General features: G+C 35.6%; 1 protein-coding gene across 1 annotated transcript in view; it reads right to left on the reverse strand.

The window, feature by feature from the left end:
• The window catches only part of LOC150088896 (uncharacterized), a 33,843-nt gene extending 16,412 nt beyond the window's left edge, over window positions 1-17,431 (reverse strand). The window contains exons 1-4 of the mRNA XM_090370349.1: window positions 17,314-17,431; window positions 8,780-9,226; window positions 7,118-7,178; window positions 2,810-2,940 (exon numbers count right to left, since the gene is read on the reverse strand). Coding sequence (XP_090226475.1) covers window positions 2,810-2,940; window positions 7,118-7,178; window positions 8,780-9,226; window positions 17,314-17,431 — 757 coding nt within the window. The remainder of the gene's footprint in view (window positions 1-2,809; window positions 2,941-7,117; window positions 7,179-8,779; window positions 9,227-17,313) is intronic.
• Window positions 17,432-18,296: the final 865 nt, after the last annotated feature.

The following is an 18,296-nucleotide window of genomic DNA, read 5'->3' on the forward strand; positions in this document are numbered from 1 at the left end:
TCTAAGGCCTGATGGTAACTTGATTTGATAATTGATTACTCTTTGACTAAAGGAAAAATTTTATACATCCAGTCTAACAGTTATCTTTTCTTAATTTCAATCAGTGTCCCTTTGTGTCAGTCTAGAAAGAGAAATATGTTCCACCCTTAAATATGCTGAACCCTTTTAAGGCTTTAAACACCTCAGTCACATCCCTACACAGATTCTTAATTTCCAAAATCTGCAGCTTTCAGAACTACAGTTTTTTTTTTTAATTTTTTATTGTGAGTATATAACTAGTCTTGTTGCTCTGCTTTGCACCCTTTCAAGCAAGTGAATATCTTTCCTGACATGAGCCCTCCAGGCCTGTATACAGTATTCAAGATGAGGTGCGACCCTCGATTTGCACAGTATGAAAATTCCTGTGTCATTTATAGTACCCCATGCACTGTCCTTGCAGCTTTATCATATTGTTGAGAGATCTTTATGTCCAACCGTATTGCAACCTCAGTCCTTTTCAACTTCAACAGCCCATTCCCTCCCCAAAATTAAGTTGATAATTCAAGTTAGAATTTCTATGATCTAGATGTCGAACATTGCATTAAGTAATATTACATCTTAATTTGCATTTTTACACTAGTTGCATAACAGAGTTTTGTTATAGCAGTATTTTCTGGTTCTTGTTGCATGTTTTGATGTGAAACTTATAATATTGTTATGACTATCATTAATTAAAATTAGAAACAACAAGGGTCCAAGCACAGAATCCCAATTGACCCCATCCATGCATAATCATCAGATTAGTTATCCACTGTAGTACTTTCTCACCAATGAGTTACAATTTATACAAAAGCATTTATGTAAGATAGTATCAAAAGACTTACTAAAGCCTAAATATACTATGGCAAAATTTGCTCTTAGTTTACTTTTAATTTGCATTTATTTCTTTTGTAATAATGTTATAATGACTTTCTTGCATAATTCACTTCCTAGAATACATCCATAATAATGGATTTCATAGTTTTCCCATAGAAGTTAAACTTCAGTCCTAGGCGCCTCCGTAGCCAGGTGGGCATGAGCAGCAGTGCATAAGCACACGCTTCTTGATTAGACCGGGGTTCGAGCTCGTGCCCACCAAATACAGAGGATGCGGAAAGGTCAGGGAATGACCACTTCATATCCCCGGAGCAATATGGCTTAGTTGCTAATGCTCCTAAAAACCAAATAACAAACAAACAAACAAACTTCAGTCCTTTTCTGGCGTACTGTCTGGGGAGAGTAACACATACAAGGACTGAAATTTAACTCCAGTGACAGCAACAATGCTGGAATTTATGCTCAATTTAGTATTGACATTGTTATCTATGAATCAACCTGAATTACTAATTTTCTAAATTTCATTTTTAAATAAATAGTATTACCAAAAGAGGCAATATCACCATTTTCAAATTATTTTAACAACTGCATATAATCCCTTTCCTTTACTAAAAGAAATTTCAGGTCTGTAATTGCTCATCTTTGAGGTACCTTATACATCTCCAGTCTGTTGGGATTTCACCTGAGTTGAGAGTTGCACGCATCTTATAACAACTCTCAACACCTGAGTTGAGAGTTGTTATAAGAGTTTGTGGTTTGGCAATCTTTTTTAGCAACATTGAAGCTTTTCATGCCATTTTCACACTCACTTAATAACAAGTTCTCTATCAATCTGTTTTTAGTGCTCACTAAATTGTCTGGTTCTTGATACCTATCATCCTGGCCATAGTTCTTGATATCTGTTATTCTGGAAGAATGCTAGCATGTAAATACAAGGGAAAAAAATTTTTTTAGCTCACTAGCCATCCATTTAGGGTCACTCTTCTACTGTTCATGTTCCAAAGTGAAACTATAAATTAAAAAAAATAAGTTCTTGTTTATACTTAGCATAACCACCAGTTAAGAGAAGTTTACGATAAATCATTAATACAATTGTTAATGGCATCTCCGTATCCAGGTGGGAAGAAACAGCAGTGCGTAGCACATGCTTCTTGATTAGACCGGGGTTCGAGCCCGTCACCACCAAATACGGAGGATGCGGAAAAGGTCAGGGAATGACCACCGCATATCGGAGCAATATGGCCTTAGTTGCTAATGCTCCTAAAAACCCAATAACAAAAACAAAACAAACAAACAATTGTTAATCATTAGCAGTCATGCAGGCTTGAACTAGGGTCCACTCAAAGAGCATGTGCTTCTGGCTACATTGGTTCAGTGGTCATTCACATTGTTCTAGGTCTGGAATAGTAATGCTTTAAAGGTATAAAAAGATGAGTTACTTCTAGAAAATTCTTTGAACATTTTCCATTTAGCATTTATACTTGTCAGAGTCATCAGCTGTTTCCATTTAATAGAGTTCAAGTAATGCTTAAGGACTTTCCCCTTTACATTAAAACATTACGATCACTACCTGCTATCCCGCCTCGGGCTTGATCAAAGTACTGCAAAAACCTTGGGAGGTGCATTATGGCCACAGAAGCCGATGCGCCAACAACTACCAAAAAAAAAAATCACTACCTGCTATTGGTTAGAACAAGAGTATTATTTTCCCATGTGGCATTACAAATATGTTGATATAAGAAGTAGTCATCTAATCAATTAAGAAATCTACTGCTGCTGTCCAAGCAACCCACCACAAGCTCCATTCCATCTGTGAAAAATTAAATATATAAAAGGAGGTCAAAATTTTTTATAATTGTAATATGCAATCCAAACAGGTTATAAAAAGAATTAATGACATGTAACCAAAAGTAATAAAAATATTGGTTTTGGTGATAACTGTTGTAGTACTTACGTGTGTTGCAGAAAATTCCTCTCCACCCTTCGTGACAAAGGCACTCTAATGGCTTTTCACAAAAACCATTGCCACATCCAGGTAGTGGTCTACATTCATTACACTGTTCTCCTTGCCATCCAAAGCGGCATCTGTTGGTAAACTAGAAATTAGACATTGGAAACTTAACCAACAGTCAACTAGACAAAAAAAAAAGTAATATTTGTCAATCTTAAATTTGAATAACTTATTTTTTTAAGTGGATGAAGTGCAGTTTTTTTAAATTTAGATCTTGGAACATCTCTACTTAAATTTATTTAAAATGTGTTCTTTCAAAATAAAATATGCTTACAGAAACGAGATTATGTTTAATTAATAACTACAATAATTAAAACACATTCAGCATCTAATAGCAATTATTATTTTGGAGTTGTTGTTTGAACTAACTTGCACTCTTTGAAAGAAGAAAAATTATACAAGTCAGCCCCCACTTCCTAATAAAGAAATGGGGAACTGATTTGCATTTGGCACTGTTAGGGGGGGGGGGGGGCTTTGTACCCAAAGTGTATAGGCTCACAGACTAATGGTTAATAATCTAAAGTTAAATTACTATTGCACATAAAAAAATGTATAATTGATATCTTAACATTTTAATGATAGTATTTTACATTTAAATATGCTACTCTTAATTAAATTGAAATTGCAATAAAACTTCAATAATATAGAATTATAAGCCCATGCTTCATCAAGTGTTGTTACTTTGGCTGTCATAAATTACCATGGGAAACTTGGCCATAACTTTCAGATGTGAATCATACTTCATATATGTATCTTATTAGGTGTGCCTAATCAACTAACAGATGTTGTTATTCAAACTATACGTCATATAAACTAGGAAGGTAGCAGTTTTTTAAATTTAGAATGTGATACCAAATACTAGACAATATTTTCCATCTGATAGTTAGATAATACAGGGATGTTTGTTGACAGTTTATTGATGACATTCAATGACAGAAATGTAATCCTCCAGAGCTCACAGGGCTGATGATCCTATAAAAAAAAGTGGTCCTTGCGAGTTTCCTGACTTCCATCATCTTTGTGCGTTTTAATCACTGCATCTTTGCTTGTTTTATGCTAATTTTATTTATTTTAGGTGTATATATTCCTCTTTTAGTGGTTGTGAGGGTGTATCTCCATAGCAGGGAGTCGTGCATTTGCACTGCTAGAGACGGTGTCAGTATTCACAGTTAGTTTGCTTTTTTTTTAATTCTCTGATTGATTTATTTACTTTATTTTAATTTTGAGACCTCAGTAACTAAAATAAATAAATTTCCGTTTATTCTGTAAACAGCTGAGGCCAGAAGAGTTTACAAATTTGCAGTGATCTTACACATATTGAGTTATTACTAAAGGCAGCCAGAGTTTCAGTGCCACACCCACAGTGAGCCATGAATTTTTTTTTGGCACCAGATAGGCTTGAACTCTCAACCTCCTCACTTGTGACCATTAAAAATGCACAACAGTTGTCAAGTCAAGTAAACATCTGCATAATTTTCAAGCAGATCCAGCAAATTTCCTTGCAAGGTTTGTGATCAGAGATGAGATGTGGCTACATCACTGCCGGAGACAAAGGAGTGGTCCAAACAGTGGAAACACAATTCTTCTCCCCCTTCAAAGAAAACCAAATTGATTGCTTCTGCACACATTCATCAGTTTTTGGGATGCTGATGGAGTGTTGCTAGTAAATTACCTTCCGAAAGGCCAGACAGTCATAGGGGCATATTACACACATTTGTGAGGCGTTTGCATGAAAACTTGGCAAAGGAGTCTTGTCCCACCAGGACAACGCACCTGCTCACAAGTCTGTCATTGTCATGGCTGCAATGCACAATTGCAACTTTTGTACTCTTGGCCCATCCCTTAATTCACCAGATCTAGCACCATCAGACCTTCACCCATTTCCTAATTTCAAAAAATACCTGGCTGGCATTAATTTTCCCACAGAAAGTGACATCATTGCTGCAGTGGATGCATTCCTAGAGGCCCAAGAGAAAACTTTTATTGCAGCTGGAATCATCGCATTGCAGCATCAATGTTGAAAAGTAACATATTACTAGACTTCTCGAATAAACTCTTCATACTGAGGCCACAAACTTTTCAAAAGCACCTCGTATGATGAATATAAATTCACCACACCTTTCTCACCATTCTGTGAAAAATTTCCAATTCCTGATTTGTTATACTGGGTGTCCCAAAAATCACTATTAGGCTAAATTAGGCAAATTTCAAAAAAATGTTTTAATGGCAATATTATATGTATATTTTGGGTCTGGAAAGAAAAAATAATAAATTATGAAAAGTTATAGAACAATATAAATACCTATATTTTATACAAAAATATGCATATAATCATGTCATTTGGACATTTTTAGGAAATTCATCTTATTTAGCCAAATAGATAGTGACTTTTTGAACACCTGTACAAAAAGAATATATTTTTTTTATCAGTATACAGAGTGTGGCTGTAGGATTTGAGTGTTCAACATTGTGCTGGTTATACTAGAGGATTCATTGTTGTGCTGTGTGTTCTGTTCAATGTGTGTCATTTAGTTAGTCCAGGACAATTGGCTCTTTTAACCAATGGATTTTTTACTGTTGAAGCATGTTAACACAGTCAATAGCTCAGACACAAAAGCATTTCGGATAAGAATTTAATATGAAAAGATGTGAATATATATTGGCACGTAATACACTTTTTAGATGAGTTAATGCTCTGTTTTAGTAGTAATGAATGCCTGAAATTTTTTGGGGCACTGTTCATACACTAGTAAAGGTGACAAGGAATAGGCATGCAATTCAATGTGGCAAAGTCCATTATCTTCTGCTATGCAACATGCAAAGGCCTTGAGAGAGGTTGTGTAACACCTCTATCAAGGCCTTTCAAAAATAATGCCAAAGTTGCCCTTCCAAATTTTTGTCAGCTGTCTATTGAAATTTTAAATGAAAATGTAGATGTGTTACAAGGGTTGTTTGATGAAATTCTAGCCTAGCATAGAAATTATCTGATGTTTACTTTACACTATTTTTCAATGTACTTACCTTGTAATCCAGTGTACTTTTTCCAGCAGTGCTTCAGATTCATGTTCTCATTTTTGTCATCACTTTTTTTTTTTTTTTTTTTTTGAAGATCCTGAAAGAAAGGAGTGTGTGGCTGCTGTCACCTCATTATTTTACCCAAATTTCCTTCCATAGAAGTTAGTTTTTAGTTTCAAGAATAAGTGGAAATCAAATGGGCTAGATCTGGAAAGTATGGTGTATTGGGTAACAATTCAAACCTAATGAACGACAGCCATGGCAAAAACCAGTATGTGCACTGGTGCATTTTCTTGGTAAAACAAAATACATTTAGTCAGCCTTCTAGGCCTCCTTGACTTGATTGCATCTCAATTAGAGATGCTTTGAGACTGTTACATTCTGAAGTTCGATCAAACTGTTATAGTCCATTTTGATCAATTTGGTCAAACTGTTATAGTTTGCCTTGATGAATATATAAATGGATTACAAAACTTTTAGGTGAAGAGCTGCATAGGTTGGACAAGAATGATCCATGGTACCAAAAGATGTCACCACAACGCATACAGCAAGACAAAGTGTGAACATCCCAAGAAGTATAGTTTCCAAACCACTTGATTTCTAAACATAGTGAAATTACCCAAAATTATCTAATTTGAGCATGAAATTCATCATAATTCAGTAGTTATTCTGCTTTCGAAGCAATATACTATATAAAAGAAGAGAAAATGCCTAACATTTCTCAAGCAATAGTTTTAAAACCCAAGTTAGTTATCCCTATAATCAAATTAAACATGATGAATAATAATGTATTTTTTTGAAAAGTTTCCATTCTTAAGTGATTTTTTTCACAGAATCTGGAAAGTCTAAGCTCTTAAGCGACAGATGGAAGAAGAATTTGTGGCAAGCTTTGATGGAATTTTTTCCACTTGGATTTTTAGATGTTGGGTGTTTATTAGCTTCACTAAATGTCTGTGATCAGTTAATAATACCTTTCTTTCTCCCCATATAACAGGTTTAGCTCAAATTTAATTAATTTATTCTCAGTATATATTAAATGAATTTAAGTAATCTATAAGGAGGTTGTTATTTGTTATTGTTATTTGGTTTTTAGGAGCATTAGCAACTAAGGCCTTATTGCTCTGGGGATATGCAGTGGTCATTCCCTGACCTTTCTGCATCCTCCGTATTTGGTGGTGATGGGCTTGAACTCCGGTCTAATCAACTATAAGGAGGAGGACACTATATGCAACTTACATGCATTCATCTGGCTGCTCACAATATCCTCGTGTCGGATGACAGTCATGTTTGCAAATAGCTGAAAGATAAAATATGTAAATTTTATTCTTTATGAAAAAAAAAATAATAATAATAATTTAGATCACTAAAGAGAGCTTTATAAAGATTTGGCCCATTTGGTATATTAACCCATAACTTGATCTCTTCAGAGATTTACATACCAGATGCTATTGCAATGAGTTATCCTACTTATATACTACAAATAGACAGCATTTACCTAATGAAAATTATATTTCTCTGCAACCAACAGATTTGAGTACCTTTTGATGTCTCTTGCAGTTTAAATCATCACAGAGTTGTCAAGTGTCATAATAATGAAGTTCTTACCATGCTGAGAAAATGGCCATCAGGGTTGTGATAGCATTGCATAATGGATAAATACTTGTAGAAGGTGTACTTCTCATAAGGGTTACTGAATTGGAATGCAATACCAAGTTATCTTGTGCCAGGAGATTAATGTCATAGATGTAAGGATATCTTTGATTGCCCTCTCTATAAAACAAATTAATGAATGTAACTAATAACAAAATCATGAATTTTTGTACTAGCCTTAACCTAAATCAACATTCCAATCCATTCCAAAGAAGCTCTATGGATTCAGATCAGGATTTTGCATGGCCAGGCTATTTGCGGAATTTTTCCCCTCAAACTGTATGGATATAAGGGCAGGCTTATGGGACAGAGCATTATCTTGGCAGAGAGGAAAATACTGTACAGTTGTTCAGCGTGTCAGTATACAATGTAGCATCAGTGGTTTTCAGCATTATAACCAACTGTCCCAGGCGCCTCCGTAGCCAGGTGGGAAGGAGCAGCAGTGCATAGCACACGCTTCTTGATTAGACCGGGGTTCGAGCCCGTCGCCACCAAATATGGAGGATGCGGAAGGGTCAGGGAATGACCACCGCATATCCCGGAGCAATATGGCCTTAGTTGCTAATGCTCCTAAAAACCAAACAGCAAACTAACTGTCCCAGTCAGAATCATAACAAAAGACAACCTCTTTTTTCGCCTGGACACATTGGGATGATATTATACAATAGGCAGCATCTTTCCATTGTTTCTGAGTCCAAGAACAGTGGTCAACATACCATTCCAGACAATGTTTGGAGTCTCACTGTTGTTTAATTTGTGGGCTGTAGCTCCTACATGTGAACCAAGCCCACTCAACTCTTTATGAACAGTGCACACACAATTCAGTCCTGTTGGTGTTCTGGAGCTTCGATATCAGATTTTGTAGGGACATCCTTGGAGATGATGCAAGCATTATCTTCAGGATTTTCTGGTTCCTACCCATTAATTTTCTTTTCCTTCTAGATGGTTGTTTAACTGCTGTATTATTCATGGTCTTCCATTTTTCCATAATAGCAATCATTATTGTAAATCGAAAACATGAATAATTAAAGATATAACAGATATAAGCACACTATAATTTAAATGCATTATATTTCCAGGATAAGAAATATAATGATCAGTTAATAATACCTGTATAAGTGAACACAAAGTTAAGTGAGGTAATGATTGAATTTTTGATAAACACAATGAGCATCTCTTTAAATCAGGTTAAATACTTTAAATATTTGAAAATAATAATTTTATTTAATTAAGCAAATAATTACTTACGCTGGCCACAAAATAATCCATCCCATCCACTTAAGCATTTGCACTCAAATGTCTTATTGCATGTGCCATGAATGCAACCTGGCATAGGAAGACATTGGTCACATAATTCACCTGTCCATCCAAGACGACACTGACATTCTCTAGGATGGTCACAGTATCCACGACTTTTGTGACAACCCTCCTTACAAATTGGCAGATCACAATCTTCTCCTTTCCAGCCTTCACGACAAATTTTTTTTCCTGTGTTGGAACATGTGAATCGAGAAGATTTATCATCAGGACTTGGACAACGAACTGTGCACTTGGAACCAGTGAAGCGGGAAGCACAGATAACTCTGTAGGAGAAGGTGATATGATAATCAGTCTCTGATGTCTGACTAACTTCACGCCATTCATCAGATGGTTTTAGTCGATACTGGTCTACAAAACGAGCTATAAGTTGATTATCTGAAATCAGAGAAATGAAAAAAGTTAACTATTTTTTGAGAAGTGAAGTTTAATGCCAAAAATTAAACTTTATCAGTGGTGTGCTGGTTTTTCAGCCCACATAACATACATATTGTAGTTTTAAATGTTTTTCACCAACCTTATGTAGAAATAAAACACAACGAAAACGAAAACTGGAATCTTAATAACTATGTATTTATAATAAATTATATTTGCCTGTACTTACAATAAATTATATTTAACTTTACAACTAAAATATATGAAATATACATTAAAATATACTGGGTTAAGAACAATAAAATACATTAAAATATACTAAATTAAAAGTGATAAAACCATAGCTTTCGAAGGCTCCTGCCTTCTTCTTCAGCAGTATTTTCTTTGTTCTGCGGTGCGTCTTTAAATACGAGCAGGTTCACGGTACTCATCACGTGTTTCATTCCCACATGTTCCGTTCTCTTGTGTTATGGAATCGGAAGTGGCTCGAGAGTGGGTCATGTGGAACCGTTCATCACATAACATACAGATCAGCCCATCTGCACAGACACACTGTGTTGCAATATGACCTAAGTAGCTGATGTGCCTAAAATCCAACAGTAACATCTGTGCAGTGTGAAAGAACTGCAGTCATAGCCAGCATAGATGTTGGGAGTGGATGAACTCCAGGTGATTGCCTGGAGTATTAACATGTTCCATTTAGGGGAATAATTGCACTGCCCTTGGTCATTAACCAGGATCAGTGCTAGCCTGAATGGTTTGGAAGTGAGGCTGGGTTCAGCTATGAGATTAGGAAAAGATGTAAAAGTCTGTAATTTCCTTCATCACCCATTATCCTAAACAAATTGTTACAGTTTGTAGCTAGGGGCATCCTCAGGGAAAAAAGGTGGGTTGGAGAGATAAATTCCCTCTGAAATTTGTGAAAAAAATTTTAATACTTTCAAGCACCCAAAATTAAATTTCTGTCCATTAACAGGGACTGATTCGTAAATTTGCACAACACTAACTAATTATCCATATATAGTTCTCTGCTAGTTAGGGAAGATCCAGAAGAAAATTTCAAATAATGAACCCCAAAGCACTAATTTATGGGTCATAGGTAGTCATGTTATTTATATAAAGGTAAGTTCAGCCTGTCTAGTAACAAAACAGACAACTCAGACTTTGGATGGTGATGGCCAGGAGCATGCATGGACTTTCACTTGTTTTTTTTATCAGGTGGCTTCAGTTGGTTCGGTTGGCTTCAGTTATTGTTTTGTTGTGTTTTTAATATTTTTGTCTCCAAATCAAATTTCTTCATGTGCTCAACACGCACTTGTGTTTTCATTCATACAGAAACATACTTTCTGTAAGAATGAAACTGTACTTTCTGTATTGCAGCCATTAAAATTTCAGCATTTTTACAGCAGAATTTTGTTAGTGATCAAGACTGCCCATCACTATGTTGCATTTGTGAAACCATATTCTTGATTTAGTATTCTCTGAGGCCCCTGTCAACAGATTACATTTTTCAGAATGGGCAGATTACTTTAAAATTTGGCATCTCCAGGGTTCTCATAACATACTGGAAGCAAAGGACATTTTGCAATTTTGATAGTATAATTCAGCACGTTATACAAATTACATCATATGTTGATTTTTAAATCTCCAAAAGCATAAATTCCAACATGTTACGCCTAGCACTTCAAATAGGAGAACAATGTAGCTTTGATGTCGGAATCCATGATTCAGCATCCTATCAGTGAAGTTTTCTTGTAGAAAATCCTTTTTCACTGTTCATATGTGGAGAATCACCAATTAGGGGCAGTCCTTGGGGGGGGACTAAATGCTGTGGGGAATCATTAAGCTTTAATTATCATGTAGCAATAAAAAAATCCATATCATTTTGATCATGAGAGTTGCTATAACCCCTACTGGAATCACCCCTGATCATTATGTAACAGAATCTAGCATGATGGCATAGTGGTTTTACCACTTTCCATTCACTTGGAGAAGTCTGGGTTTCGATCTCATCAGAGATTAAAGGAATTCACAAAAGCTTCTTCAGTTGGAACTAGCCAATTCCATGCAAAGGAGTAAGGAGTTGTCTGTGTTATTCTGGGGCTGTATACAAAATGCAAATTTTATATTATTATTATCATCATCATTAGCCATATGATGCAAAGAAGCCTGAGGCTTTTGCTGTACCAGCCAAAAAAAAAAAAAAAAAATTTCTGAGTTACTCTGAGAGAGAGAGCGTCAGAAGTAGAAGTGAATTACCAAGGGAGAGAAGAATGATGATATCCAGCTCAGGACTCTGGGTGTGCCAAGCCCTTACTCACCAGATGTGAGCCCCTAATATACTTAAAACTAGTGCACTTAGTTGCCAAGAATGAGAAGTTGCATAAATGGTTATCTCAAACCACACTGTACATGCTATTGATGTAAAAATTTATGAGGGTAAGGGGATTAAAACAGACAATCTTATTAATGATTTTGTGGAAAACTCGAGAAGTCCAGTGATGGTTCTTCATTTATACCATCATTAGAGTCAGTTGATTTTGGGTTTCATGAGACTTTTGCCCTAAAGTTCTTTAGTTGTTGTAAAATTAAAATAATAATAATAATAATCTCACCAACCAAGATCAGGTAATCAACGCCAGGAACTACAGGAAATACATCGCCAAGTACCCCGGTGTAACAGTAACATGTTATTGATGCCACCTGGCCCCAGAAACAATCCAGCACACCGCTTCAGGATGCAGGGTGATGACCCAGAAGGAGCACACTCACAAACAAAACCAGGTGGCCACAATAATACATCAGAAGTTAGTGCAAAAATACCAGCTGATCAAAGAAAGCTTACTGCATTACAGTACAAGTATAAGCCTTAGGCCATACCAGAGACTATGCACAGACTATACTGGGACCTTGCCATAATAATGGACAAGACGATCTTGCACAACAGATCAGACAACCCTAATTGACAAGAAGGAAATGGCTACCTGCCTGATTGATATAGCAGTGCCCAACACAAAACCTTCAGAAAACATACAAGGAAAAGATCAGGACACACTCAGACCTAAGACAGGAAGTCAAAGATATGTGGCATATGGAACAAGTAATGACTATCCCAATCACCATGTCAACCACCAGCATGGTTCTAAAGAGCCTCCATAAGAACCTAACAGTAATAGCCCCCTTCCCCAGAGAACACGGAGTACTCAAAAGCTGTGATTCTGAACACCTGTATGATACAAGGAACTCTCTTGGTAAGAGAGTTTGGTAAAAATGGTCATATATTTTTGTAAAATTTGCAAAAGATATTTTAACCAAAATCAGTTAAAACCTCTGTCTCTTTCCTCTCTGACTTCCCCTTATGTTGGGATGGCTGCATGGCATTTTTAGAATTTTGGGAAAAGGAAAGCTTCTGAAATATATTTTGAAAAAAAATTTAAAAAATGGTCAAACTGTTATGAGATCCTGGCTGGCCTATTCAAAGACTAAAGGTTGACTATATTGTTTTGTTTGTAAACTGTTTTCAACAAGACAGACATTACTTACATCAGACGGGTATTTAGACTGGATGAATATATCGAGAACCCTTGATAGCCATGAAGACCCCCACAGAGCACAAGAAGGCCATGTTTACTTGGATTACACGTAAATCAAATAAAAATGCACCAAACCAACATCTTGAAGAACAGACAAGAAAGAACGTTCAGTATTATTTTGAAGGGCTAAAAAGAGTGGTTGCGGTTATTAAATTTTTAAGTGAAAGAGGGTCACAGAGATCACACTGAAAAGTCATGTTCTTCAAATAATAGAAATTTCATGGGAATGATCCAACTAATTACTTAATTTGATCCATTTTTGCATGGCACTTGGAAAAACGTCAAAATCTGAAAACAAATGTGACTTTTTTATCCAAAATAATATACAAAGGATTACTCGAAATAATGGGAAAATGTGTACAATATGAAGTGGTAAATCAAATAAATAAAACAGACAAGAAATACTACTCTATTATTGTAGATTCTGTACTGGATGTGACAAACACTGATTAGTTAGTGATTATTGTGCACTACTGTTAGAACGGAAAACCTATGAGCAATTTTTAACATTTTCAACTGAAAACCATCTAGCTCTGACTTTATTCAACAAAGTAAAACAAGTTCTGGACAATTGTAACCTGCTGTTGAATATTCACAGTCGTATGGCAACAGCTATTATGGAAGGTGGGGACAAAGGGCTGCAAGCACTCTTTAAAAACAATAAGTACACAGAATATGTGCCGTGCACAGCTCGTTCTCTTAATCTCATCGGAGAAAAGGCTGTCTCCATAGTGTACCTGAAGTTTTTGACTACTTTGGTATTTTGAAACAGTTATTGTTTTCTTTTCAGATTTGTCTCGTAAATGGAATATTTTAAGCACACATGCCAACTTGGATTTTTCTTTAAAGAATCTAAGTGTAATGAGATGGTCTGCCCATTATAAAGCTGTTCAGGCCTTGCAACTTGGGTACAACAGCATTTTAAGGACTCTAAAATATATTTTTGAAGACTTGGAAGAGAAACCTGATCACAAATGAGATTTACATGACATTACCAATAAAGGGTTGTGAAGCTGAAAGAAATTTTTCTAAACTATCAATAATAAAAAACATTTCGATCAACCCTGCTAGAGGAAAGATAAAATTATCTTTCTATTCTCTCTGTAGAAAATGATATTACAAAATCATTGATATATGAATCAAAGCTGAAAGAAATTTTTCTAAACTATCAATAATAAAAAAACAAATTTCAATCAACCCTGCTAGAGGAAAGATAAAATCATCTTTCTATTCTCTCTATAGAAAATGATATTACAAAATCATTGATATATGAATCAAAGAATATGCAGCGAAAAAATGTAGGGAAAAAAAGTATTATAGAGGTGTGTCAGGCAGTTAATAAAAAATGTTATTTTTTCTGGATTTTGTATTGTGGTATTTGTCAGCTTTTTTAAATATGTAATTCATTGTGATTTTTTTTTCTCATTCTAAATAAATATTCACTTTCGTGCCTAATTTTGTATTCTTTTTCTTAAAGGGGGCCCCAAACATTGTATAAGCTTCAGGTCCCACAAAACCTGGATCCACCCCTGACAGTGATAATAATAATAGTAACCAGACACAACCAACCACCCCATGCACTTGGTACCAGTACCCATCACGGCATGGAAAAAAAACCTATAAAAAGGAGATTTTTTTTTTTTATATATATAATAATAATAATAAATAAAATTTAAAGTAACTTAGTTATTTTTGTTAAATAACTTAAAAGTCACTCTGAGAAAAAAAGTTAACTAAACTTAATTACTTTGTTTAGCTTGAATAAATTAGTGGAGAAAAATCCGTAAAACATGATTTTTAAACTCTATTAGTAATAAAGAGATTCTACACAGATGCTGCACAGATGAAGCGACGTCAAGCTGATGTCACACAATTGTTTATTGACAGCAGAAATGAACCCCAACCAGTCAGAGTTGGATAAAAATAAATATGCAAAATCGGTTATAGGTGCTGCTTATTTACATTTTGTACTGCTTCTGTAGACAAGATTTGAATTTCTCAGAAAAACCTCATCCCCATCTTTGGTGTTTGTTTCTGCTAGCTCATTCTTCTCCTAACCTTTTAAATGTGCCACTGTCTGCATCCATTATAATTGAAAAGCGCTATTTAACAAAAATTGTACTGAATGATTAAATGTGACATACTTATATGTTACACTTACTAGTTTTTATTTCATTTTGGTGGACTATCCTGACAATTTACTTCCTAACAAATAATCTACTGTAAAATCATATTGTTCATACATATGGCCCTTTAGAACTTCTAGTGAAAGGAGTTATAATTAATTTTATACTCCAAAACAGAAAAGCAGCACGAGGAACTTTACCTAAGTAGATTTCAGAAATTATGTTTCACAGTGTCATATTATAATTCTTACAATGTTGATTTTCAGATCAGTTTGCCTATTTTTAAGTACCAGTTTCCAGATAAAAATGAATAAAATAATGGTTGCAACCCTCTGTCTGAGACTAGTTAATTCAACTTCATGGAAAATGCGCCTCCAAAGTTCCTCCCATTGGAGGAACTTTTTCTGGGCTTGTTTCCATTTGTGGGATTCAAATCTTTCCTTGAAATACAGTACTTATCTTTGAAATTGGCTCACTGTGAAGAAATAGATGAACCTGTTCTTTCTCAGTGAACCTATTTGAAACTTAGTGTCGGTATTTTTAAAATTTAAAAAGGTAGAAATTCAAAGATTTTATAATTATATTTTGAAGATATTAGCTCATAATCCATTCAGTATTTATGGTTTTGCTAAATAAATAACAAAATACTCTTACCTGTAGACTCTGTCGAATTGGTTCCATTACCAGTTCTCCAAGCTTCTATAGACAAAGTAAACTTCCCCTTCATTAAAAAATAGTTGCCAGATCAATTTTAAGAATAGTTTTAACGGTAATATAGAAATTATATGTTATTGTTACAACAGTATTATTTAATGAAATAATTATCTTTATTTAAATTGCGAGGTGAGTTATTAATTTTGCTTAGTATTAAAAATGAGAAGTTTTGCAAGCAGGTATCAAAAGAATAAGTTATTATAGGCTCATTTATCTAGTTTATGCAAAATTGACACTTGTTTTAAAGTATAAACGAAGATTCATCTGTTGAGGAAAGTTGTATTTCTTTGGGTTCAAAAAGGACCTGTTGACTGGCAACACTAGAAGGATTTATTTTAAAAATCAAAACATATTTAAAAATTAAGTAAGGTATTGATCCCAAGGACTCTTTCATTCCACAAAAATTAATGGTGATAAGCACAGTCTAGAGTGGCTAGTATATTCTCCATCAACTGGATGTGTCTGCTGTTTTGTATGCAAGCATTTTTCAAATTCAATTTGCACTTTAGCTAATGATGGCCTTAAGAATTGGCAAAACCTCGTTTTAATTAAACAACACAAGAATTCAACTGATCATAGAGTAGCTTTGCTCACATATTTATCAAGGAAAGACACCCAGCTGAAGTGGAAAGCTGCTGTGAGTTGTATTTCTTCTTGCTCTTCCTCCTCTGGTTCCGGTATTATCCATATTCTTTGTCCTTTGTCGTTGATCACTCACGTCCTGCTTAATTTTTTCCAAGTTTGCAGGAGCTATCACGTTCTTTGTGACAATGGTCCTTCTCTGGTCTGCTATTCGCTGTTCAGTGACCCGAATACCCGGGAATCAATCCAACCACTTGGTATGTAGTCTTGACCTGTATGTTGTCATATTGGTCTCCAGCTTTGTTATTTCATAGCATGCTTGCATGATATACATATTCATTTCGATGCTCCATTGCATTGGCATTTTCTTCCTTCCTGGGTGGTCACTAGCGCAGTAACCGTCAAGGGCAAGACTATCCAGCCCCACCAACTGGAAGTCCTTGCCCTTCTCTTGGGGTAGCCATACAGGGGACAACGCCACTTGCTCCACTGTCTTCCTCCAGAGACTGTCTCTGACTTTTCAAGCCCTAAAGCCTAAACACGAGTGACTATCCTGCACCACACTTGATACAGTATCCATATATGGATGGTGGACCTGTTTAGCTTTGACTTATATCCAGTGGTAGTTCTTGGAAGTGATGCCACAATCTGCCTTAGCCGCAACTTCAACCTTGGGGTAGGCAGGTCTACTGGAGCAACTTTCACAATGTTTATTATTTTGTTATTCTAATTTATTACTATTATTATACCAGTCTCCCAGCATGATGGAACCATGTTCACTTCCAACACTTGCTCCACTGTCTTCCTCTGGAGACAGTCTCTGACTTTTCAAGCCAATCCCTCTGCCTAAGGCCTAAACACGAGTGACTATCCTGCACCACACTTGATGCAGTATCCATTTATGGATGGTGGACCTCTTTAGCTTTGGCTTATGTCCAGTGGTAGTTCTTGGAAGTGATGCCACAATCTGCCTTAGCCGCAACTCCAACCTTGGGGTAGGCAGGTCTACTGGAGCAACTTTCACAATGTTTATTTATTATTTTTTATTAATTTATTTATTATTCTAATTTATTACTATTATTATACCGGTCTCCTAGCGTGATGGAACCACGTTCACTTCCAACAAGGCAGGACTCGAACCTGTATCCACCAGGCTGGTAGTCCAGTGTTGTAACTACTGGATCATTGTGCATTATTATTATCATCATCTATATGGTGCAAGGAAGCCTGAGGCTTTTGCTGCACCTGCAAAAAAAAAAATTCCCTAGTTACCCTGAGAGAGAAAGAGCAAGAGTCAGAAATAGAAGGGAATCACCAAGAAAGAAGAATGATGATATCCCGGGTGTGCCAAGCCCATATCAGATGTGAGCCCCTGGTGTAGAGGACTCCTATGATAATGTGGCCAACATTTCCAGGAAATATAAGAGTAAGCAGCAAAATATTTTAGAAAAAAATAAATATTCCATATATGTATATATTCTCTGGGCTGGACATTCGTTAAATTTGGTTGGCCGCACTGCAGTTGATTGTTGCGTAGACAGTAAATTTCTTTGCAATTTTGCAACAAACCTAGACATTTTTCTTTGCTTCGACAAAACGATGGTCTCTTAAATCGGGTTTGGGATCCAAATCTGAAATTCCAAAATGTCTTTCTCACATTAGATGGGAAGCAGATATTAAAGCTACAAGAGCAATTATGAATAATTATTATTCAATTATCGATGCTTTCATTAAATTTCAGAATAATGAATATGAAATGGCGAGCCAAAGAAGCCTCTATTATCAAGTTATAAAATAAATTTCCCTATTCAGGAGACCATAGTGTCAAAATGCTTAGAGTTAGCATTGTGTATGTGGTATGGTTGTTGGCACATTAGCTGCTATGGCTATAGTGCACCTTAGAGTTAGCATTGTGAAAATCGGTGGGTATGTCATTTTAAATTTTAACCCCTAGCTTGTAGCCACGAAGGGTATTGTGTACGGCGTGTGCCTTTTGTATGCAATAAAGAGTTCTTCTTCATTTAGAGTATGGGGAAGCAGTTTGTAGAAGAAAAAATT

This window comes from Mastigoproctus giganteus, chromosome 3, assembly GCF_048544385.1.
Source record: "Mastigoproctus giganteus isolate SK-2022 chromosome 3, ASM4854438v1, whole genome shotgun sequence".
NCBI classification, from domain to species: Eukaryota; Metazoa; Arthropoda; class Arachnida; order Uropygi; family Thelyphonidae; genus Mastigoproctus; species Mastigoproctus giganteus.